Here is a 24651-nt window from a genome sequence, read left to right on the forward strand (position 1 = left end):
AAATAAAAATCTTAAATATCAATGAGTTTACTTTAATTACTAATTTCATAATTTTGTTACACTTTTCTTGCACAATCATCTTATGAGTATAAAATTTTACATAGAAAACAATATAAAGACATCAACATTCAAAGACAACTTAAATCTTTCGCTTTAATTATAATCAATTTTGGGAAAATTGCATGAAAATACATAAATTTTGCTCAAAATTCATATTTGAAGCGAAGTTAGGATTTTACAATTAAATACACCAATTTAATAAGTTGTCCAATTTTAACACAATTTTTATTTCTTCAAAAAAACACAATTTTTTTTTCCTCCAAATTATAAAATAATGTGGCTCCTACGTGGCTCGCTGGCGTACGCATTCCATTCGCCGGACTAAAAACAAAACGATGTTGTTTTGTTTTAAATAAAATGGTGTCGTTTTACAAACTCTCTTATTTGATCTGAATTGAATGAACCCTAATTCACATTTCTCTTCCAATTTCAGAACGGGAACCCTAGCTTATTCACTCTTCAAAGCACAGTAGATTGAGGGTTTCAATTCACGAACTGAAAAATGATCATAATGTCTTTATCCTCTGTCGTTTTCATGTAGTTCAAAAGGCACCGGGATTACATGCCGGTGCAGCAGACAGGCGAAGGTGGGGACCTCTAGAACTCCGAAAAATCCAGGTCGAAATTTCTTGAAATTCAAGGCGGTTGCCTCATTCTTCAATTTCATCTCCTCAAGAGCAGCATCCCATTGCTCTTGGTATGTGTTCCTTGCTGCCTTCCAGAATAGGTTTTTCAAGGTTAGGTATTTGAACTCCTTTTTCCAATTACAGTAAACATGGCGGGCACAATTTCAATGCTCCGCATATGGTGCCAAGTTCTTGACTGCATTTTATAAGACCTTGCACAGGGGCAACAAATTTGAAGTGTTAGTGTTGCCAAATGCACACAACATAAATAGCAACTATTGAAATGAAAACTTACTTTCTGTTGATCTGAAATGAAGTAGATGTACAAGCCATCAACCATTCCCAACTCCTCAAGCAGTATGTTCAAGAACCATGTCCAACATGTTTTCAACTTCAACCACTGCCCATGTCAAATGATACATTTGATCATTGTCATCCTTGGCAATGGCACACAGTAACTGCCCTCCCAAATGTATTTTAAGAAAACACCCATCTAAACCAATCATCCATCTACAACCTAGCATGAATCCCTTTTTCAATGCACTAAACCCAATATATAAGGCTTTAAATACCCCACACTCTGTCAATAGCTCAAATATGCCTTCTGTATCAACCTTCATCAATTCTAGCAAATAATAGTGACTAACACTGATACCTATTTTCAAATCTCATACCCAACTTTGGTACCAGTTCTTTATGATCACATTTTTAGGATCATATAGAACTCTGGGGCACCTCTTCTGCCTTCCACTCTCATCCTCATCAGTAGAATCTGAAATCACATCTTCATCTGAGGTAACATAACCAGATGTGAATTCAGATTCTGCTTCTCCCTCACAATATTCTCTATGTTACTCAATAAAGCTGCATTCCTAGTTTCTGAAACTTCATTCCAGTTTACATCATAAATAACATTCTCCTGAAGCCTAAGCCCAACTCTTGCAGCCTTATACTCATCATCATCACTACCTAATTAATTGTCCCCCAAGTTATCATCAATCTCTATCCATTCATTATCTTCTAGGGGTTCAGTCTCCATCCTCTGAATCACTATTTGTTTGACACTCAACCACTTCACCCTCTGAAACTACACCCTTCCCCTTTGCAAAATCCCTTTTGCAGAATCATCCCTCTTCCCCTGACCTATTCCCTGTTTCCGTACTCCATTTTCCTTGGCAGCAACCTCTCCCTTCCCCTTTTCTAATCCTGATTTTTGTACACTCTTTCCCTTACCAGCAACATCCCCTTTCTCATTTCTTAATCCTTCTTTCTGTATTCCCTTTCCCTTGCCAGAAATATCCTCTTTCCCCTTGCTATCACCCTTCATTTTTTGCAGACACAACCCCTCTTCAGAAACCTTCCCATTTCCCTTGTCTAAACCTAGCACTTCACCCTCTTTCATCCATTATCTAGGAACACCTCAAAGTATTTACAAGTAGAAGACAAGTACTGCAACATACCCATACAATTAGTGTCATCATAGAGGGGATAGTATTCATGAGTTTTAGGGACTTTATACTCTAAGTCATCATAGTCAACATATCCCAATTTGGTGAGTTCGTCCTTTAAATCAAAAAAACTGAATCTATCTTTATCAAAGTTAGCTATAAATTTAACTTCACCCCCAACTACAATCGCTTTTTTTTTTCTAACTTTTAGAATGAACCCCCATGATAGAGATAAACCCCGAAAACATCACTGTAAAATATAAACTAAAACAAAAACATGAATTAAACACAAAATACACAAACATGCAACTAATCCTAAACAACACGCACAAAAAAAACAAGTAACAGAGACGGAACAACGTAGGAGGGGAAGGAGACGATCGGTTCAATACCTGGCATCTGCCATTATCCCACAATGAGCCACCACTTCGTGCGACTTTCCAACACTCATAGTCAACAAACTAAGCTGACAGCAACAAATATAGGAGCGGCGATAGGGGTGATCGGAGGAGGAAGTTGGAAGAGAAAACAAAGGAATATGTAACGTTGCATGAAAAAATAGGAAGACTTAATAAGTTGAAAAAATGTTGATTACCCTAATTTTAATTCAATTAACAAAATGACGTAGTTTTGTTATGTCTAAAACGACGTCATTTTGTTACACGCTACTAAAACGCAGTCGTTTCCCTTCCACGTTGGATAAGTTGTTTGACACGTACGCGCCACGTCATTTTATCCGGTGGTCGAAAATGAAAATGTGTTAAGATTGAACAACTTATTAAATTAAGGGGTAATTGCCTGTAAATCCATAACCTTTACACGGAATTGGTTTTTGCACCTATTTTGAAAAATCTAGCTCTAAAATACATAACCTTTCATTTTATCTCATTTTTGTCCGGTCACCGGTTTTTTCTTATGCTGGCGCCGAAAATTACACGGTGGCAGCCAGAATCGACAAGGTGGAAGCCGAAAATTGACACATAAGCATTTTATTGACATGTGAAAAAAATAATAAAAACCCACATCATCTTCCCCAACCTTCCCCACTCCCAAACCCTAACTTACCCCCCCCTCCCCATATGCCGCCGCCTGCCACCAGGCCGGCGCCAGCCGCCCCCTCCTCCTCCCCCTCCCCAGACCTCGTCGCTCATTTCCCTCTCCCTCCCCAGACCCCGTCAGCCATCCACCCCAAATCTTTGCGCCGCCTCCCTTCCATTTCTGCCTCTCCCTTCGATTTTCGGTTGTGATGCTGATTTTGCGGTCGTGTGTGTGTGTGGCGTCGGTGGTGGTGGCGACAAGAGAAACTGAGCAAGGTGGGGACAGAGATCGCGATGGACATAAAGGGATCTAGGGCACGACTTGGCGGCAGGAATTTCAGGCGGTGGTTGGCGGCGGGAGAGACCAGAGAGAGAGAGAGAGAGGGAGTCGGGAATTTCAGGCGGGTGAGACCAGAGGCAGCACGAGTTCGCCGGTTCTCATGTTAAAATGTCATTTGAAATCTTATAATGTAATTTATAATATAAATATCGTATCATTATTAATGCAGATAGTGTCTTTTATTAAGAAAAATAGTGTCGTTTATTAAGAAAAATAATGTTATTTACTAATAAAAATAGTGTCATATCAGAAGTGTCGTTTAATAAGAAAAATAATGTCATTTAGATAAATTAAAAGTGTCATTTAAATATAAAAGTACTATCAATGCTATAGTGCTATTTACTAAAAAATAGTATCATTTTTAGATATATTAAATGTGTCGTTTACTAAGAAAAATAGCATCATTTAACGCACGCTATGTTGCATAGGTACGGGGGTGCGGATGCGGGGGCGATACGATATGAGTACGGAGATACAGATTTTTAAAAATTATAGGGTGCGATTCGGCAAGGATACATCTAATTATTAAAATTTTATGATATATAATGCTTATAAACTATATACAATTTAAATTTTCTTAAATTAATTCTATGTAATTTACATTTTATTTTACCCAAAAGTTAAGCATTTTCAATTATATAAGTTAATTGAGCAACAATATAACGATTCAAATATTATTAGTCTAATATATAAGTCATAACTGAAAATGAAATTATCAAAATAACCTTGTGTAGGCCTTTCGTACACGAGATACGTGAATTTCGCCTATGGAATTTGCGAATCCGGTTTATTTTTATAAATTATTTTAAAAGATACGCCACGTGGCGAATCGGGTGCGAATCCGACGAGAATCCGAGAGAATCGCACCCTAAAAGAATCTGATTCGCCGTACATGCTGATTTTTGAAGAATCCGTGCATCATAGAATGCACGCAAATGATACTCTTGAACAGAGTCAATGATAGTTTGGACCAAGAAAAGAAAAAAAAAATGATTTTAAAAAAAAGAAAAAATGAAGAAGAAAAAGTTAAAATCAAAAAATAATTTAAAGAAAAGAAGGAAAAAATCGATTTAAAACAAAAAAAAGGACGAAAATTGTAGTAGAAAAAATTACAATTCTATTCAAGAAAGTTTGGAGCAAAAAAACAAAAAAAAAATTGAAGAAAAAGTTAAAATCGAAAAATAATTTAAAGAAAAGGAGAAAAAAAAAAGAAGACAAAAAATCGATTTAAAACAAAAAAAATAAAGAAAAGAAAACTGTAGCAGAAAATTGGAGAGACGGTGGTGGCAATGGGATTCGATCTCCAACCATTTAATTAGGTCAGTGATTGCCCGACCGACCAGCTAAGCTAGGAGTCGAATTGTTTGTTTGTCCACGCTTTTGGTATATGTTAATCTTCGGGTTTGAATCCGGATTATAATACAGGTCAAGGTACAACCCGGATGTATTGTACACCTGAGTGTTTTCAAGACCACCTCAAGCAAAAATATGAAATAAGTTAATAGCGACGAATAACAAACCCAACTCCTGATAATGCAGAGTAGATGGGAATTTTCCATTTTCGATACATTCAACTACAGTAGTAATAGAGATGAATACAATATGATGTCAAGAAACGTTCAAACTGCAAAACCTAATCATAGGAATATTATGTAACCGGGCAGATATTGTCCAAAAAGGGGAAGCATTTTGTACAATCGATATATCCTAATGTTTCTAATCCCCCCTTTTCAGCCACAAATTAAAGAATCAGATTGCAACGCGGTCACGTGCTAATTCTCCTACGAAACTGGGGAGCTGAGAGAGACATAAAACCTCTATACATGATAAAATTACACCATGCCTCATACCATATTATAGGTATAATTTAACACTGGATCAGAAAAGGGAAGTGCATAGCAAGCCAGAATCACGTAAAATATTTGATTCTAATGTAGAGTGACTTCCCCTTCCTTCACCGACAACATGCTTCAGAAGCCTCTCTGAGCACAGCAAAAATAATGCTTGGTAACACACCCGATAAGGTTGGGACACCGGCTGGATGTCTTGATCCCAAACATGAAACAGATAGGACGTGGATAGTGGCCACAGAGTGAAAGGTGCTATTTGACACGGAAGTCATGCCTAAATACGGTCAAATTCTGAGTAAACTTGTCCCTGTTCTTTGAATCCAAGCTTCGGGTTATGTCAACCATTAGTTTATCGAAACAAGATGCAAGGCGCTGATGCTGATCGGCAGGCTGCAACATGAAGAAAAGGCGATCAACATGCTTGACCTTCAGTTTAATAATATAGTAACTTCTTAATATATATTCTGGCAAGCAAAAATCTAATAGATGTGCAATCTGCGGAGGACACAGTGAGCTTTATGTTTCCAATAAATATAATAGATATTTTTTTAAATTTGGCTGAAGATTTAGATACTAGAGCAGTAAAGAGTTTAAGATATAGCTTGAGGGTTTACCTGTGAAGCCAAAATATGAGCTTTCAAGTCCGTAAACATCTGCATGCATGTATAGCCCATCGATCAATTGACATATATTGTCAATATTGAAACGTTATGTAATGAAAGTCAAAACATCACAGTAAAACTGTAGAGCATTCAGGAAGGTGAACATGATTCATCACATTTTGGTTGTTTATTTGGTAAAAGCAACTCTTAAAATCACAGAACATATCAAATCAAGACAGTGAAGCAAACAAAAGAAGATGCCAGAATAAGTAAAACCAAAAGAGCATCACAAACATAAGTGGTCATGTGCTTCAATTTTACAACATTTTATACATTATTAAAGAAAAAGTATCAGGGCAAATACAACAGAATCAACCTTCAATATCATAATTTAAAGAGGACAGTTAACAGCCAGACCTGCTCATTTATAAGAATCAAGCTTAGCATTGGCCGACTGAGACTCCACTGGTTGCTGCAATCCTCAAATAAAACAATCTCAAAGAGGGTTTTGAGTATCTGGGGAAAATTAAGCTTTCAAATTAGAATATGATAATGAAACCTGAAAAAGTAAAGTACCCAGCAAATAGCGAACAAGTTTGAATACCATAGTCCAGTTCAAAGACTCAAATATGTTCATAGCCTTCAAAATAGCCAACAAAATCAATTATATAGAGCTTGAGGCATGTTGCAATTTAATGCCTTCTGATATGCCAATCTTATAGAGCTTGTTGCAATCTTATGTTTGTTTATGATACCAATTTAAGAACCGAAATCCAGGGTACTTGAATCACAAGAAGTCTAATTGGATTAACTGATCAATCTACTATAGCACATTACTTAGAACCGAAGTATACTCCTAAAAAGTAAAAACCAAGGATATATACATAAATAGTCATCAGTACTTCTCTGCACATGAAAAGAGGTATGCCTTCTGACAGAATTTCAACTATTTCCTCAAATAGAAAATCACCCATCCCAGACCCAACTTCAGGGCAGAAATATCGAGATTACAGTCACTATGAGAAAGTATTTACTTAAGCAACTGCACTGGATTCACAATAGGTTTGGAAATGTTACAGCGACCCAAACCAAAAGCTTAGACTAATTAAAATAATCCAAAACTTACTTCAGGGAGCAGGGCTGGGCACTCTGCAATATGCCTCGCAAGATTAACTGCGGCTGGTGATGTAGGGGCCTCCCCCGTGGTGATGTTGTTGAAATAAAAAGCAGCCAAATTATCAACTGCAGATGCACACTGCCACAGAAAAACTGAAACATTCAGCCTAACCATGCAAGAATCTTTACTACTGATGAGCTAAAATCAACAAATGAAGAACCATTGGTCATGACATTGTATTGAAAGCATGTGCAGTTATGAACTATGACCACTACCCTCCGATAGTCACGAGTCAAATGGAGCTAAAGTACTCAAGGATGTACAAAAACTCACTGAAGAACATGGCAACGTAGAGAAAGCAAAACAGTTTTAATCCAATAAACAGACATGAAGAGTAGCAGCAGTGAGGACATAAGTATACCATCTAAGTTGATAGCATTCATTGAGTTATCATCTTATATTGTCAAATATCACCAATCATGCATGCAGAATATTGAAACCAACAAACATAAGATGTGGTGAGTTTCACACAAATACGTTTTCTTTAGAAACCACACTAATTATAATGGAAATAGACAGAAGAAATATTGCTAAAGCATTTTAGTTTCCTTTGGGCAAAACAATATTGGTAGAACATTCTAGTTCCCCTTAAATTCTTCTTACCAATCGCAAATAAAAATGGATTTTAAACTCTGCACAACTAGACATATCTTAGCTACATGAAAAAATTGAAGTAAGATCGAAATGAATATTTCTCTGTTATTATTCTCTCTGTCTTTTATTGGAGGTAATATGATTTTGTGGAAATGTAAGAAACATAATGTGGTCTCAAGCTCAAGTGCAGAGTCGGAATATAGAGCTATGGCCAAGTTTGTGTAAGAGGTATGGATACACCAATTTCTTAATGAAGTGAGTTTGAAGGTCCCTACACCAGTTAAGTTGTGGTGTGATAATCAAGTTGCACGTCACATTGCATCTAAACCGGTCTTTCATGAGCTAATCAAACATATTGAGATTGACTGTCACTTTATTCATGAGAAGATTCAATGGGGGTTTATTTGTAAAGGAATTGAAGACATTGTAGGGAGACATTTTCATAAAAGCTATCAATAAGGTTAGGGTTGATTATCTATGTAACAAGCTAGGGGTGTAATGTATGTTGAATTTATTATTTTGATTGTCTTTCCTAGAATAGTTTTGGCTTATGTTATATAGATACATGCATAGTTCAATAGATGAACAGTTTGTTGATAGATAATAAGTTAAAATTGCAATTAGGAATGGTTGATCTCACGAACCTGAGAGGAAATACCAGCGTCTAGACCTTTGAGTCCGGACTCAAGCGAACCAACAATGTGCATGAAGGTGCGAGTATCAAGACTCAGTAAAAAGAGAAGATGGTTGTTAAATAGAACCTCCACAAATACAAAGTACGCCCTTGTTAACTGCAAATATAGGAAATTCAGATAACAGCGTCATTATATGGTTACTGGAAAATATACTATCATCCCTAGGGCGACCCCAATGCAATCATTGTTTTATCACTCACTTATGACTTCATAAGGAGAGTAGTCAGCATTATAAAGTAACAAAAAAAAAAAGTGTGCATGCGTGCGTTGGCCTAGCGGTAGGTGGTCAATGCCCAAAACCAGAGGTCCTGGGTTCAAGTCCACCGTGGCGTGGTCTTTAATTTTTTTTATTTAATACTGTTAATTTATCGAAAAAAAGAATTCAACCCACATTCAATCTTTGATGGGCTGACAACAAGTATAGTTTGACACACCTAAATAAACTATTATAACTAGCTACCCAGTAAAATGTCCAAGGACTATAGATTGTGTGAGATTTTTAAGAAAATAAAAAGAGTTGATAGCGGTTTTCTTGGGCATCAATTTCTAATCAAAATGCACTACATGAAATGAGGGACAATGTATGCTAATAAACATTTACTTCATTGAGAAGGCTAAAACTCAAAAACTGAAATAGTCATAAGGACTATTCTGAAAAGAGTGAAGTACTAACGAACCTTCCTGTAAGCCAAAATGTCCGCTAGTGGAATTGACAGTGTCATCTTGAGAGCAATATCAAGTGCATCAGCTAGTGCTCTATCACCATATAGTTCAAACACCCCAAAGTTGACATAATTCCCAGCAAGCGCTGTAAATTCGATTTTACAAATCCAAAAGAAAAATAAGAGAAGAAAAACAAATATAACCCCATGCACAAGATATTTCATTATCCAGGATGTGATCCAGGGAATGTCAAATTTACTTATGATCCAAATTTATTACATGGCGGAATTATCTTAAATAACCCAAACTATTAACTTACCCCAAAAAATATCCTATACTATCAATAATATTTCATAAATACCCATACTTTCACTAATAGAACCGTTAATTCTGTAGACCATGCAAAGACCGCTGACATGGCATCTACGATGTCCGTCTATCCTTGGGTTACCCACGTAAGCAGTCTTTGCACAGTCAACAGAAATTAAAGGCTTGTCGGTGAAAAGTGAACATAGGTTAGGTCAGGATAAAAATCTGAAAGTATGGGTATTATTGAGATATTATTGATAGTATAAGATATATTTAGAGGTAAGTCGGTAGTTTGGGTTATTTTGGATTATTTCGCCTTATTACATTCAAGTTCAACTAATTGAAACGTCTGGGAATGAATAAACGGATACAGATTATATTCTAGTACCATGTCCTAAGTTGCATCCATGCATGTTCCATTAAGTCCTAGTAAAAAGGAAAAAACTAAGGACATGCCTGGTATGATGGACTGGAAGAGGGATTGGAATGGTGATTCCTACCACCATTCCATTCCTTTACTTGGTACATTTTCTCTTAGGTATCATCATTCCCGCTTGTATGGGAATAGCCATTCCTTCCACCTACCATGGTATTAGCCATTCCATTCCCAAGGTCTGTCATCCCTTCCCCCCCCCCCCCCCCCAACATTCCATTCCTACCTCTATTCCATTCTCCCCTCATTCCATTCTATCATACTCATACCAAGCATGTCCTAAGTATCTGACTGATGCAACAAGTATAGTTTTTCTATTTTTAAATTGGTTCAACTACTGGTGATATCTACCATTTATACAGAGCTGCATATAAACTAAAAGAGAGATGTAAAGGCTTATATTATGAAGAAGTACAATTACAAGGGTAGAAAGAAACATTACCAAGTCATTTCAACAAGCACCATCACATGCAAAGTAATTATTTATTTATGTTTAGTTAAAGCCCCAGTTTTTTGCAACAAGGTCATATTGAGATTCATCGACAGCCTTAGATTTGATTCCACCCCAATACTTACGTATCTAACGCCTGGGATTTTTTTATAAAGTTTGTGTTGAGATTTGAATCCACAACCTTTTTGATTGATCAGACTTTAATACAATGTTAATGACCAACTTTTGAAACTCAAACAATCGGTCGGGAGACTCATTAGATTTTTAGAACTCCAATTACACAAAATAAACTCAGAAAACAATAAACTGAAGATAACTTGCTAACAAAGACAAAATAGTACATAAAAAAACTCCAGTTTGATATTTCGAAGCATGAAGTTTTTACCTCGTGATAAAATAGTTAAGGAAATCCATATTCCCTTGTATTTGCAGCCATATATGTCACTAGTACTTGGAACAGATAAAATTCTTGTGCCGTATGCAACAAGCAATTTGCTAACTTCTCTGAAAAGAAGTATACCATTTGGAGATGAGATATCAAAAGTCAAACGCTGAGTTTTGTTTAACACGAACTCGGCCATGAATTTCAGCAATGGTGTCGTCACCTACACACGAGTTGCCAACATATGTCATCCATGCAATAAATTAAATAAACATTGAATATCACACAGAAACAGTCTTTTCTTTTTTGAATTGGTATCAGAAAAACAGGGATAATAAACAGCGTGGTTGTTTCCTTTTCCCTCTTTGCAGGGGTGTGAGTGGTTCTCCACTTACTTGTCACTTTGTGGAAAAAGAAGGGATGTTGAAGGAAGAATTTCAACAAAGGTACTTACTGAGATTATGTTAGCCAAAATAATCGGTATTATTGATATGCATGTAGACTTGCCTCCTCTGTTTAACAGCTTATGCATATAGATGAGTTGATCATGCGATATGGTCAGAATTAGGACAAATAAGGGTGGTATCAGATTTACCACCCCAATACAAATTTATCAACAGAATTTCACATGCTAGGCTTAACAAGAGAAGAATTGCCTAGCATGCGGGGGCATGTTAATGATCTCCTGTCTCACTTTCAGAAACCTGATTCCACCCCCCCCCCCCCCACCCCCACCCAAGAAAGAAAAATCTGGATTAAAATCCATGTCACGGTTCATGTCCCAAACATAAGCTCTCCAAACCAAGAGTACCTCCAGTTCCAAAGGCACCCATGGTATCACCCTTTATATAACAGTATCTCCGAAGATTCTGTCAATCACATGCTTAACATGTGGATGAAAGTAATAAGAAGTTCCAATCTCAGTAACATGTGGTGTCTGTTCAACCTTCAAGCATCATGCTACATCCTATACGTTAACGAAAGAGCCTCGATATTTCAATATTTAATGCCAGAATGTTTAGTCTATATTACAGGGAGTAATCAGCAGCCCTTTGTCAGGTATAAGTGGCATTATGGCATTGTAGAGTCACTCTGGAAATTTCAATAATGAAGCTCTGCAGTACTAAAAGCAGTCTCGGAATTGTGCTTTCATCAATATTTGAAAGGTTTTTGGCAAGATTTTCTCTAAGATTACCCCGAAGCCAATCATGGAGAACCTACCCCCACAAATCTGTATAAACTTCTCTCCCCTTCTAAAAAAATTCGACTACATAATGCACCTGATTAAAAATTATCAGGCAGAAAGAGCTGCAGCATAAAGTTCAACTAGGCGTCAGTGATTGTTTCTCATTTTCTACATCAAGGCATTTTTTCTACTAGTTAATGCACTTCTTGATCAGTCCTGCATGCTGTGCTAGACTTGCTCTAACTTAAAATCCCTAAGTATCTGGTTTGATAAACAAAATGACAGATATCAACTGCCTCCATTTAATACAGATTAATAGATTACAGAATGTGAGAAACATAGAACTTATGAAGGACTATCTTTATAAACCAACCTCTGGTGTGTCAGCCCAATGTGAGATTCCTCTTAGCAGAACTGGCATGTGAGCAGGATAAATCCAGTCAAAGAGAAGCCCATAAGTCCTGCGGCTGGAAAACAAAACAGAGAAGAGTTTACAGGAACCATTGTAAAATACATGAACACCTGTTATTCACAGTCATTTGCACTAACCTATTTGTGGCCATAGCTATCCCCCTCAGATCTCTCATTAACCCAATTAGAGCATATTTGACAGAATCAGTTCGAAACATGGTCTCAGGGGTTGATTCCAAACTGATGAATACCTATATGATATCAAAAATATCAGTCAACGACCATCAATAATAAAACCATGAAAACCTTGAAAGTGTTGAATCTGCCAAGATTAGTGATGCAATAAGAACTCAGCAATCATATAAAATTCCATATATCTTTTAAGTCTCTGCAGATGCCCTCAAGTTTATTTCACACGAGTCAAATGTTGTTCTCAAAGAAGACTGAGATTAATTGATAATACTGATGAGTCTGCTTCTTTCCCACTTTTCCTTCTAATTGATTGAAGGCCATGAGCATAGTTATTAATAGCGCTGGTAGCGCCCGCGACGCGACACACACCTCCATCGCGCCGCACCGCTATAACATGGCTGCTTCATGATAGCGCGCGCTATTCGCGCATCGCGCAGGTCGCTCATCGGGCCGGTAGCGCGCGCGATTGAACTGATGCCGTGAAATCTCTCAATTGCATGCATGGGCTTGACTAATATTGCATGGGCTTTTCTTAATTAGGCTTAATTAGGGTTATTACTTATTAGGGTGCTGAATTTTGATCGTCAAAGAGGCATGAAGAGACTATACTAACGCCTCCAACACTCCAACTTCATGAAGACTCTCCAATAAGGCAATAAGTAATATTTAATTAGGGTTTTAAGTTTTATTTTATATACTTAATTACAGAGTCTTTAGAATTTCCAACGCAGAAGATTTCTTTTATTTCTCTCACGACAGTCTGCCTCTCTCTCTCACGGCAGTCTCTGTCTCTCTCTCTCACGGTTCATCAACCTTCTTCCTCTCACAGTTCTTCCTCTCCTCTTGTCTCCTCTTATGACTTTATTTTTTATTAACTAGACATATTATGCATGGTTTTACTATGATTATGATATATATTATGTTTTTATCTATTTCTGCGCGATATATTCAAATAGCGCGCGATTCGCGATGCGCGATCACCCTAGGACAAGTTTGCGCGATCGTGCGCGATGCGCGATTAATAACTATGGCCATGAGTCAGGAAGGTAGGCATGGAAAAGCCTCATATTACATGAAATTTTTAGAAAAATTGTATTTAGCAGGTTTTTAGCAAAAGAACTCACACTATACATTTAGCATAGTAGGAAAGTTCATGTCTGAAGCACTCTTAAAATAATTAAATATCTATGGATCAATTAATTTGCAAAGATACGGATAAATAAAGCACATCAACATAGATCTAAAATAAAATAAAATAAGATAGTAATAAGCTTTTACATTGAATTTGCATCCTCCAACAAACTTCTTTCAGCAGACATAAATCCTCTAGGCTTACGTAGTTATGTATTGTGCAACAAATTTAATTATCAAGTTTCTTAACTAATTATCTGATAATGGTATTGTCATTTTCAAGAAACCTAATTAATTTATCTTTTCATGTTATTTTTTTTCTTCATAATAAGAAACAATATAGATAAAGTTTACAGGTTTGAAATTGAAAAATATACAGATCTAACCACCCTTGCCAACAGAGTTGAACAAATACATAATAAGCATATAAGATAATATTTGAGGATAAAGAAGCTTCATTAAAGGAGGTGTGGGATACGATTAAGTTTAGAGTTGTTAGGTAGGCCTCAAGTCGCAGAGATACTAAGCATATATATCAGTAAGTAAGTGCATCTCAGGGAAGTGGAGTTACGTAAAAAATAAGATAAGAGGAAGAAGAACTTCAGTATACTTGAAGCAGAGGATCCATTGAAGACTTGAAGAGGGCGGTACTGTCTTCCAGGAATATCAACCACCCAATAGTGTAGTAGAACGTTGTTCTGCTCCTCGAGCATCTGTACTCTTCAAGAAAAGGAAAATGCTTCCTCTAAATTTAGAAATGAACAAGAGATGTTGTAAGTGAGGGTTTAAGGACAAAAAGGCATGACCGGAAAGCTTTTTCAATAAATAAAACAGCAAGGCCTTACGGTGTGATGAGCTACAATGAACTTGATTGTGTCCAACTTGAGTAGTAGCTTTCCGGTCATATAACTACAATAAAACAAAATAGATGTGCTTAGAAGATAAAGAATATTTAATTTATTACATTTCTAAAATACAAGCAAACATACCCAGATGCCAGCTCCAAGAACAGACTTAATGTTTGATCGATGACTTCTTCACTCTGCAATGAAAGAAAAATGAGATGTAGAATAAAGAAGATTCCAGAAACAAGAGCAGCAGAAGACCAAACATAAAAAAAATTACCTCTGTATAACACTTGAGGTTTGTAGCAATTTTCCGAACAAAAAAGTCCAACAGCAATAGATGATCATTAAGCCCAATGAGTTCAGATAGCCTGGCATACAACTGCTGCAAAAAACCAGAAACATTACGGGACAAGAGAGATGATACTTCTTATGAGTAAAAAGAAACTATTTTTACCTTTGATGAGTGCATAGCCTGATCACCCACATAGGACTTCCTGAAATTCTGGAAAAAGGTAAGTATTGCCCGATCTAGTCTTTGTTTGCTTAATTCACTGTATCTCTGCCAAATGCAAAAGTACAGAAGTGTGCTTCAGTATCATCCCAAAAATGAGATGGCTGTAAACTTCAGAAGGTAAAAAAGAGAAGACACTGATCTATGCTTTCTGGTCTTCCAATAGTATACATTGAAAGAAAGATAATATTTCAAACTTACACTTTCACTTTATCTATTTCTTCAAGATGGTTCTATTTTATCTTTTTTCTTCTATTAGTAACAATATTTTATAAAATAGAAATATGATGTTAGTAAAAACAAATAGGGCAGAAGTCCATCAATCATTTCATAAGGAACATTAAACTCATATCCCTAGCAATCAGAGAAATCCTCAAACTCTTTTTTGACTTTGATATCCTCCTTGTTACTAAGATCTTCAACCTATTCCAGACATCATCAAGTGTCTCCTCAATGTCCCTAAAGCCTGGTTTCTTTCCAGACAAATAGACTAACATGGCTCGTGAATGTAATATGCCCTCTATCAGGATGTAGTAACATAAACTAAAAGAGTGCCTTATTATGATGGCCGTTGAATGTTCATTTATGTAGGGATGGAGGTTTTTTTGGACATATTCTCCATCATTCATTAATTTAAAGTTATGTGCTCAAGATCTTTATGTCGGGCATATACCATATAGTATTTCTGAATTCATATCCCTTTCTTGGAAACTTTGCAAGCCAAATATAGGAGTAAACGTCACAAGCAAGATAAGCCCTACATAATAAATACAGCATTAATTTATTGATTGATTCTTGCCATTTCTCCTTAAGAGCACAAAATGCAAAGTAGAGAGACGAGTGGAGATCGGCCAAAATACTGTCTGTGGCTTTAGGTTAGCTTCATATGCACCTTTCTGAATTAGTTCTTTAGAAGCTAAATGCATCAATTACCCGCATTAATGGGTTTCAGAGTTTGGTACGTGCACTTCAAGTTCAAGAAGGTCAGGAGAAGTAGGAGTAAAAAGCCTTCATCAATAATCTCCAGAGATGAATTTCATATGAATTTACTCTCACACTGTTATCCAACCTTACCCACTTAATAAGTCAAAATCATTACAAAAGCCTCACAAAAAACTTCAAAGGGATACATCTAGAGGGCGTTTACTTTTGAGGATTAGCCTAGATAGATAAAAATAGTATAGGCTAATACATTGTTTACTAAGATGGGTTGAAACTTTGGGATATCCAAAGCCCTTGATAATTTCTATCATTTGAGCTAAGTTTGCTTGATTCATACCCATTGAAAGGGTAGGATTAGAAATATCCTAATAACGAGGACAAAAATACTCAATCAATTATCTTATCTTATTAAACATGAAAAGTAAATGACGCCCAAGGGAATAACTAATGCATTTTTAGTCATACCTGATTGTGTAACCCACTGTCAGCAACATTTACTAATCGCAAAACACGAGCTGCAAGTTCTGCATCGATTACTTCTTGTGATTCAGCACTGTAAGTCATACACAACTCAACATGATTAACAAAATACGGAAGAAATCAAGCTGCTGAAAAGATAGTAAGAGGCCAAGAAACAATATTACCTGCAACCTACAGATTGCTTTATTTTTAAAATAGCGGCAATTATATGTACGATCCAAGCAAGCTTAGCTTCAACCACAGAAAGTTCAGTATTATCACCACCTTGTATTTGTGCTCTTTCCTATTAAAGAGGGAAATATTTTGACTCGGTATGTTAGTGCCAAGAAGCCCACAAGGTCCATATACAACATAGTCATGCAAATTCAATATACCACGTAAATTTGCAAAACAGGCTCCATGATCTTGATAATGAACAAGCTGCTGTTTTCATACTGAAACAGAAACTTACAAGGTAAGGTTCAAAGGAATGCAAACTTTGCAAAGTAATTAGAAACTTAAAGACCGTGATAATTCAATCAAAATAACATTAACCTGGAATCTGCAAAGATGAGGAAAACAATCAAGCTGGTCTTGAAGGAGGTCAACATTGTCGAGTGGATGCTCTGAAATATCGTCAGGTAAGCCTGTCTGAAATAACAAGGAGAAACAAAGAAAATCTATAATACCAGACTTTTCTGAGCCACAAATTGGTTTTAGTCAAGAAACAAACCTGAGCAGAATCCAATCTTGAAGTGATGAAACCTTCAGTAATTTTAGGAACAAATTCGTCAAGCAAACTTGGCGCATCACCCTTCAGGTAGGGTACAGAACTCACCAACCTAGACCATAGCCCTAAAAGGTAGTAGACACTGCCGCTAGCCCACTGAAAAACAACACTCTGAGTTTTTAGCACCAATATCCTAATATCCTTACCATTCTCATATATCACCTAGTGGCAAACAGTCAGAGATAAACAGCCAAAGAAAATCTATCTTAAGCTAAATCAATGCAAAATTACAAGAAATTCATCGACATTCCAGACCATTTACCTGCCAGGACAGCAGAGATTTTGACGTAAACTCTGCAACGAAGCGTATCCAATCTCCATAACCTTCCATTGTCACAAGTTCAGACAACTGCAGCAGAACAGAGTAAAAGCAAGAAAATTCTGATGAGAACAAGAAAGCCAAGTCAACATATGAAGAAACTGGAAAACGAAATCTGTGGCACTATCCCATTGAGCTACCACAAACAATACCTGCTGCTGAAACAGACAGGCCTCTGTCACTGGCAGACCAGTATGTACCAGTAGAAAAAGACAACCTAGTTCACTAGTTGCTATTCTAGCTTCCCTATCACCTTTCAAATTCATTGTTGAAACAGAGTGTGAATTTGGTTCATGAGAGTTCATATTTTTTTTAGAAAGAAAACAAATATTTAGATATTATAAGTTATAACTAATGCTTGAGCATGAGATTCGTGAGCTACACCAGGTGCACCCTTCTTGTACACTCTGCAGTCTTGCACTTTTCGATCAGATACCAAATGTTGGTAATTAGTCACAGAGGAACAACATAGTCTAAAGTTATTATGATGTCTATATACAAATGCATAAGATGGGAGCCTTTCCAAACAAGAAAATGATAGGAGGGTAAGATAAGCTGATAGGAAATGAGTCAACAGAATGAGCTAACTGAGGTAAATAACGGGAGCAAAATCTGCTTTTGTGGATACTTCAAATGATACCTATAATGGATGGTGAGGTAGCATTTTTGTATATCTACCGTGCACAAAGAACTTTAGCCTCTTTTAACTATTAACATATTCCACAGACCTTTTCTTGTCGAACAGGAAAATGTTTTTGCAAATTACAAACAGCATACTCAAACATGGAAAAGAGTGATAAAATAAATTATAGAAAACCAAAAGAAGTTGACGGCACAAATTAATTAGCAATATATGCACGAGGAATTCAATGACTGGTAAAAAAATTAACAGCATTAAGCCATCTACAGGTGAAATATCACAAACATAGTTAACAACAATACCTGATAATTAACTCTGAATCTTCCAAGAAGGCGACAAAACTCATGGTAGTTATCATGATCAGCAAGACCTAATTTCAAGTTCAGCAAATCATTCAAATATGAAACGGCAATGTTATTATGAAATACTGAAAAGCATCCCATGAAGAAAAGCAGGAAGCAAAGTACCAGCAGAAGTAACAATAATAAGAAATATAGTTTGGTTACATGGAAGTAAATAGCATCCAAATGATTTTTCATAAAGTAAAAGCTCATAATGGACCTCATTGGGATGCTTTAGAAGAACAATTTCATAAAAACTTCTTGAAAATCATTTTCCGGACATCATAATATGAAATATTAGTTTACATGGATAAATGTACACCTTATTGACATGGACCATAGGACCTCTAAGGACCACCTTCCATCCAAGTATTCATTAAATTGACAAAGAAAATAATCATGAGCTTGTCAAACATATTCCATACTGCTCCTCAATTTCTTAACTTTCAGACAAACTCTTAAATTGGGAGGCAAGTGTGTACTTCAGGGTTTACTCCCCCATCAGTATTGCATTTTACTGGCGATCAAACCAGGTTCCCGTTACCTATTTCAACAATCCCATGGAAGGAAAGTGACGGAATAACCTTGATGAAGTCTTAAATCACATGAGCAAACCCACATTTCTCCCAAACAATTACACAAGATTTATGTTTCCTATAGTCGACATAAGGATGGTGCATGCACCGGTCCCATGAAATAGTGACAGTCAGTGCTGATACATGGAGCAACACAATGAATCCAACAGCAAATAACTTCAGATAAATTATCTTAGAATTCAGAAAAAATTTGGACTCAAAATTCTAGGCCCAGTATTGAGATTCTTCGTAAGTACACATTCTATAGCATGACAATTTCAAGAATGAAGCCACACCAGTGTTTAGAGGAAGATCATCTAGCTATGAATGAAATGAATCAATGCATAACAAGACTTCAGACTGATACGAGAACAAATCACAATCTTGCCAAGGGATAGAAATTATTTATAATGAGTCCGCAAACAATGATATAGGATATCAAAGACTTTTTTGCCTCATACATTATTCCAAGTGACAACAACAGAAATGCTGCCATCATTTACCTAAGAATCGACAAGATGCCAAAAGATCTAATAGATAGAATGTAATGGATTCAGTGAGCCAGTAAGCATGCGAACGGCAAAGCCTAAGAGTCCACCTTCCCAAGCCAAAGAATTTACAATGCACGCTAATTTAAAAATCAGAGTAGAAAGCACTGATTTGAAAGGGAATATAAGCAGAATAGTTAAAACTGAAAAGTCAGCACAACTACGAAATGCTACCTGTACTCAACCCAAATAACAAATGCTCGAAAATATAGAAGAACACACAAGATAAAGAGAATATGCAGATACATAAGCAAAGCACTTAAAGAGGACATTAATCTACAAACCTTGGCCAGTTCTTAAAATTTCTTTGGTTCCTGACATTAGATGGTCCAAGAACTTAGAGCGTGCGGCATCATTGGTAAAAAGAGAGCGTCTAACAGAAGCCAATCGGACCAAGCACTCCAGTGACTGGAAATTAAAAGGAGTTAAATATGAGTAGAACATGAACACTGAAGAATGCACGAAAAATTCAGGAAACAAACTGAGCTTAGAGGTGTCAAAATAAGAAAAGAAAAAAAGAATACATGATTTAGAAACTATAAGCAGAAGCAGAAAAAAGTGAATGGCAACCCAACAAATGAAAGCCCAAAACAATTCCTAGAAGGCGTTGCTTTTTCTTTTTATTTGAGTCAGTTACTTATTCTTAGTATTTCTTGCCAAGTAGTTTGGGCTAAAGGCCTGTAACGCATGCATGGGCTTTTAGGATTAGGGTTTCCTTTTTTCCTATTTAATAGGCATATCATAGTTGAAGTCGATCATGTGGAATCACAGTATTGTTTAGGGACAGTATTGCTGTAGGCGTCGGTGAGGAGTCTCCTCTAGTTTCTATTATTTATAATATTTCCGTTCAGTTCTCATTCACTCCACCTTTACTCTATCATTAAGTGAGCGGTAGAATATATACGTGTGTGTGTATACTGGCGACAAAAGAAAAAACCCAACTATATAAGAAGATACCTAAACATCCCTGCTAAATAACACATACAGAAGATGCAAGCAATCAGACTTGTTCCCCAATATGGCAATATATTCAATTAAAACCATGTAAAATTAATGAGATAAAACAAATTTGGTTACCAAAGAAAAACTATTCTAGTATAATTTGGAAACATTTTTTATTGCATCCAAACCAAACAGAACATCGAATACAGAACTCAAAGAAAAAGAATAACTGTAAAGCCTTTTGAAGAGTAGCATACAAATGAAGAAACTGACGAACTAACCTCCTTGGAGATGGGGGGCTTTGAGAGTGCATAGTAATCAAAGTATATCTGTAATGTTGAAGATTCCTCTAATATAGGCTTCCAAGAAGATGGAATCTGTAGAATTAAGTTTGGTCAGTAGAATAAACCTTGCAAAAATAATTCCCTAGGTGACATATTTACAAGATAAACTGTTATGTAAACAAAACATAAGCTAGTAAAACACATCCTCAGCAATAGTAATAGTTTTAAAGGTCATGTAAGCAAATTGCCAATTTTGTTCATAAATAACTATTCAATTGTATCTCCAAATATGTACCTGGACTGTCCCAAACTCTTCAGAGCTTTCATCAATAGATGTCCCAACAAAATCAAAAGAAAGACACTTCAGGGACAGTGAGAGAGCCAATTCTTGCAACCGGCTGTTGGCTGCAAGTATCACAACTTAGTATATTACTCTCAGTCTAATGGAGTAAATATCAATATATTGCCAACATGATAGAAGCAGCTAGATAGTCAGTGCTATACCATCATTTTTAAGTTGATGCAATGAAGTTAAGGATATCTGGAAGATTTGAAAAAGGCATTGATCCCTGAAGGAACATGCCACTCTCCGATGATGTGATGAAGGCAACCCAGGGTTGGCCTAAGAGTGAAAGGGAAAATAAGAGCCACATGAAATTCACGCAAGCACAGAGTTGACAGAGAGAGGACAAAGAAAGAAGTCATTGAAAGTCTATCATACTGACAAAACAAGAAACATTAACACAGTTATGTCTATATTGGGAAGCAAGGAACAAGTAATAATCCTTTCTCCCATAGTTTACCTTTCTTATATACATCACTTAAAAACTAAGAAAAGAGTTAAGAAAGACAAACCTGATTCATCTCACAAACAAGCTGATTTAATATCTTTAAACCAATAGCATAATGATCTGACGTGGCCTGACAAACATAGAATCCTTTAGATGTAATGCCCGGAACATGTACAACCAAGTGTTTAGGTATGACATACCAGAGAAAAACAAAGACATGCTGTAGCAACCAAGGACTTTAACTATGACTAAACAGATAAAGACAATGACATGCTGAAGGTTGAATTTGCATATTTTACTAAAAGATTAATATAAGGCACTCAAAATGGGCAATGGCTAAGGAAACAATGTAATTATAAACTTGGACAGCTGGGGACAAAGGGAGAGAAGTCTAAATTATGCATATGTGCCTGTGCTTCAAAATTAGCTAAAAGAGATTCTAACCAAACTCGAGCTTAGGACAGAGAAACTGGATAAGAACTAAAACAGGAATATCAGCTGCATACTTAAAATGATTACTCATATACCAGAAATCACATGGCATACTTTGCCAATAGAACTAACCTAGGATCCTGAATATATTTAGAAAATATAATTTTTATCATCCCACTTCTAGTTTCAAAGTCACATATGATAAACATTATATAACTTTTGGGTAAAACAATGGAGTCCCCACTTCAAGGTCCTCTCAGATTTCTGATTAAGAGAGATATAAGCAGAGAGGAAACCTGAATTATGACCTTCCGGGTAATCTTAGCTTCTGATACAGTGCTCTATTTAGCACCAGAATTAGCTAATCAGTTCGTATTAACCATTTGCTCGATCAAGTGTCATGTCATAATTTTCAACTAGTGTGATCATATTAAACTCTTCGATATAACTAAATAAAAAATAAAACTAGCTATTGGCAAATAAACTGGCACCAATAGTTAATTTCTCAAATATCCCAAAATTTCTTAACCACTTTTACAGCATTATGTAATCTACACATCTGTTAATAAATGCCTCTACTGCAAACTTAACGAAACACACAACTAGAGATATAGAGGTCAAGAGCTTTAAGATTTGCAATGTAGTGAATCCACAGACGAATCTGTATCATCATAAGTCACAACATAATTTTATCAGGCAAAAGAAAATACCTGGCTCAAAAAGTTGATTGATTCTTTTGCCACATCTCTGAATCTATCATCATCGAACCATCCGAACTTGGTAAGTCGGCACAAAAGTTGAACTAAAGATCCAATGACAAAGGGCTGCAGCTCAGGACCTCTGTTTGCCAGATAGTTTACAAGATAATTTCCTTCATAGAGAGTAAAAGCCAAAGAATATAGATCCATCAACGAAGATGAAGATGATGATAAAAATAACAAATAATAAAAGAGGCAATGAATTCCATGATGCAAAAATTCATGGTTCTGAACTTGATTGCCTAAATTTCCCTAATGTTACAATGATATTCTAACATTAAAGATCAAACCAATAGCGACGGACAGGCAACAGAATAAATTCATTTAACATGCCCAACATAAAATGTAAGTTGGATATATTTACGGATATCAAGGCGAAGCTGCAAGGATAGACTATGCTCAGTCACTTGCTTCAACAAGCTTGAACTAGCCAGCATCAACGCATAAGGGGTCAAAGCATTGTCCAGAATATACTGACACTGTGAAATATAATCAATATTTGTGGAAAAGCATTTCAGAGTGTTCTCGGCATGTGTCCTTTCTGTTGAGTCTTGTGAGTTATAAAGTCTTTCACACAACAGTTCCAGCTGCGCTAAGCTCTCCATTAACACTAAAGCCACACCAATATGCCTTCTACAAATTCCGGCAGATCAAGGACCCGCACTCATCCAATCCAATATCAGTCTACATCACATACGGAAATGCGTTAAAATACATACACATTGTCAGTGGTTAGGTGGGTGGTGCAAGATAATGATACACAATCACAGGGGAAACCAATCAAGATAACAGATCAAACGTTAGATGAACTTATGCATAAGATGTGAGATCGACTCAGGCACATACAAAACTAAGTCCAACAATGCATCAAAGAGAAGTAACTAAGTTCAACAAGACGGCATAGCAACAATACTCTCATACAGCATATCGAACTGCAGTAACAGAGGCACTGTACCCTTTGCATCTAATGGTATACCATTGCAAAATAAATCGCTTCGCATGCAAAACGTGATTATGAAAGTAGCCCACATAAATAATACAAATTCAAATGTTACATATGTATCCACAATAACAAAGATACAAAAGATGGTCTCTCTCCCTTGGAAAAAAAAATTCCCTACATAAACTGGAAAAAAGAAAAAAGAAAAAACCCCTAAAATGGAAGAAATACAGCTATCACAGATATGAGATATCATAAGAGCTCCAGAAAAATCAACCAATAGCTGTTCAGCATCTCAAACCCTGACAACAAAACCAACAACAAATAACAAAAAATTAAATCAATGGGCGCTTGATCAATGTAAAGCGAAAAATCAATCATATATGCACATTCCGCTCGTACATATTAATCTATAGATAACAAATATAATAAAACCACTATAAATTCTTGAGTTTCGTATGTATCATATACGAGAGAAAAATGAAAGATTACTTGCAGAAGAACCTCGAAGTTATCAGCTCAATTGGAGAAAAAAGAATTTATCAGCGATCGGACCCGAATAAATTCTTAGATTCCTAAGCGATTATTTCAAAAATATTTATCTTTTGGGAAAATATAAAGCAGGCCAGAGGTAGAGAATAACTGTATTGAATTTGTATGAGAGAGAGAAACGCACACAAAAGGTGTGCGTACAGATCAGAGAGTCAAAAAAAACGCAGACTTGAGTTGAAAATGTAAACCTATTTTTTTAAAAAAAATCACTAATTACTGCTTAGTTACTTTTTACTTGTTTGTTTACTAACAAAAATTAAATTTAAAAATAATTTAAATTTGTTAGACTAGGTTATTTGGATTACTAGTCAGCTTACCATTTGGTTAGCTGAGTTGAATCATTTAAGCTGACTCATTTTCAGTTGGTCTTATATATCTTAGAACCAAAACTA

At 36.2% G+C, this 24651-nt stretch overlaps 1 protein-coding gene across 10 annotated transcripts; it reads right to left on the reverse strand.

Annotated features, from left to right (window-relative positions):
* Positions 1-5052: 5052 nt before the first annotated feature.
* Positions 5053-24425, reverse strand: LOC131022474 (uncharacterized). 10 transcript variants are annotated; one of them, XM_057951976.1, is made up of 30 exons: positions 24200-24425; positions 23723-24009; positions 23132-23451; positions 22720-22880; positions 21642-21707; positions 21291-21408; positions 21082-21191; positions 20784-20879; positions 19845-19968; positions 18399-18466; positions 17400-17486; positions 17081-17233; positions 16903-16998; positions 16743-16802; positions 16533-16651; positions 16354-16441; positions 14890-14994; positions 14713-14814; positions 14577-14629; positions 14433-14496; positions 14198-14332; positions 12403-12515; positions 12227-12320; positions 10671-10890; positions 9107-9237; positions 8379-8525; positions 7090-7218; positions 6381-6479; positions 5976-6014; positions 5053-5751 (listed from the first exon to the last, which is right to left on the reverse strand). In XM_057951976.1, exons 3-30 carry the CDS (start codon positions 23370-23372, stop codon positions 5614-5616), a joined length of 3156 nt encoding a protein of 1051 aa, XP_057807959.1. In that variant the 5' UTR covers positions 23373-23451; positions 23723-24009; positions 24200-24425; the 3' UTR covers positions 5053-5613. The 10 variants fall into 10 exon arrangements, with proteins under 10 accessions (XP_057807959.1, XP_057807952.1, XP_057807958.1 ...); XM_057951969.1 differs by having other exon boundaries at positions 14713-14817; XM_057951975.1 differs by having other exon boundaries at positions 14713-14817; positions 23939-24009; positions 24212-24414.
* Positions 24426-24651: the final 226 nt, after the last annotated feature.

This window comes from Salvia miltiorrhiza, chromosome 4 (assembly GCF_028751815.1).
Source record: "Salvia miltiorrhiza cultivar Shanhuang (shh) chromosome 4, IMPLAD_Smil_shh, whole genome shotgun sequence".
NCBI lineage: Eukaryota > Viridiplantae > Streptophyta > Magnoliopsida > Lamiales > Lamiaceae > Salvia > Salvia miltiorrhiza.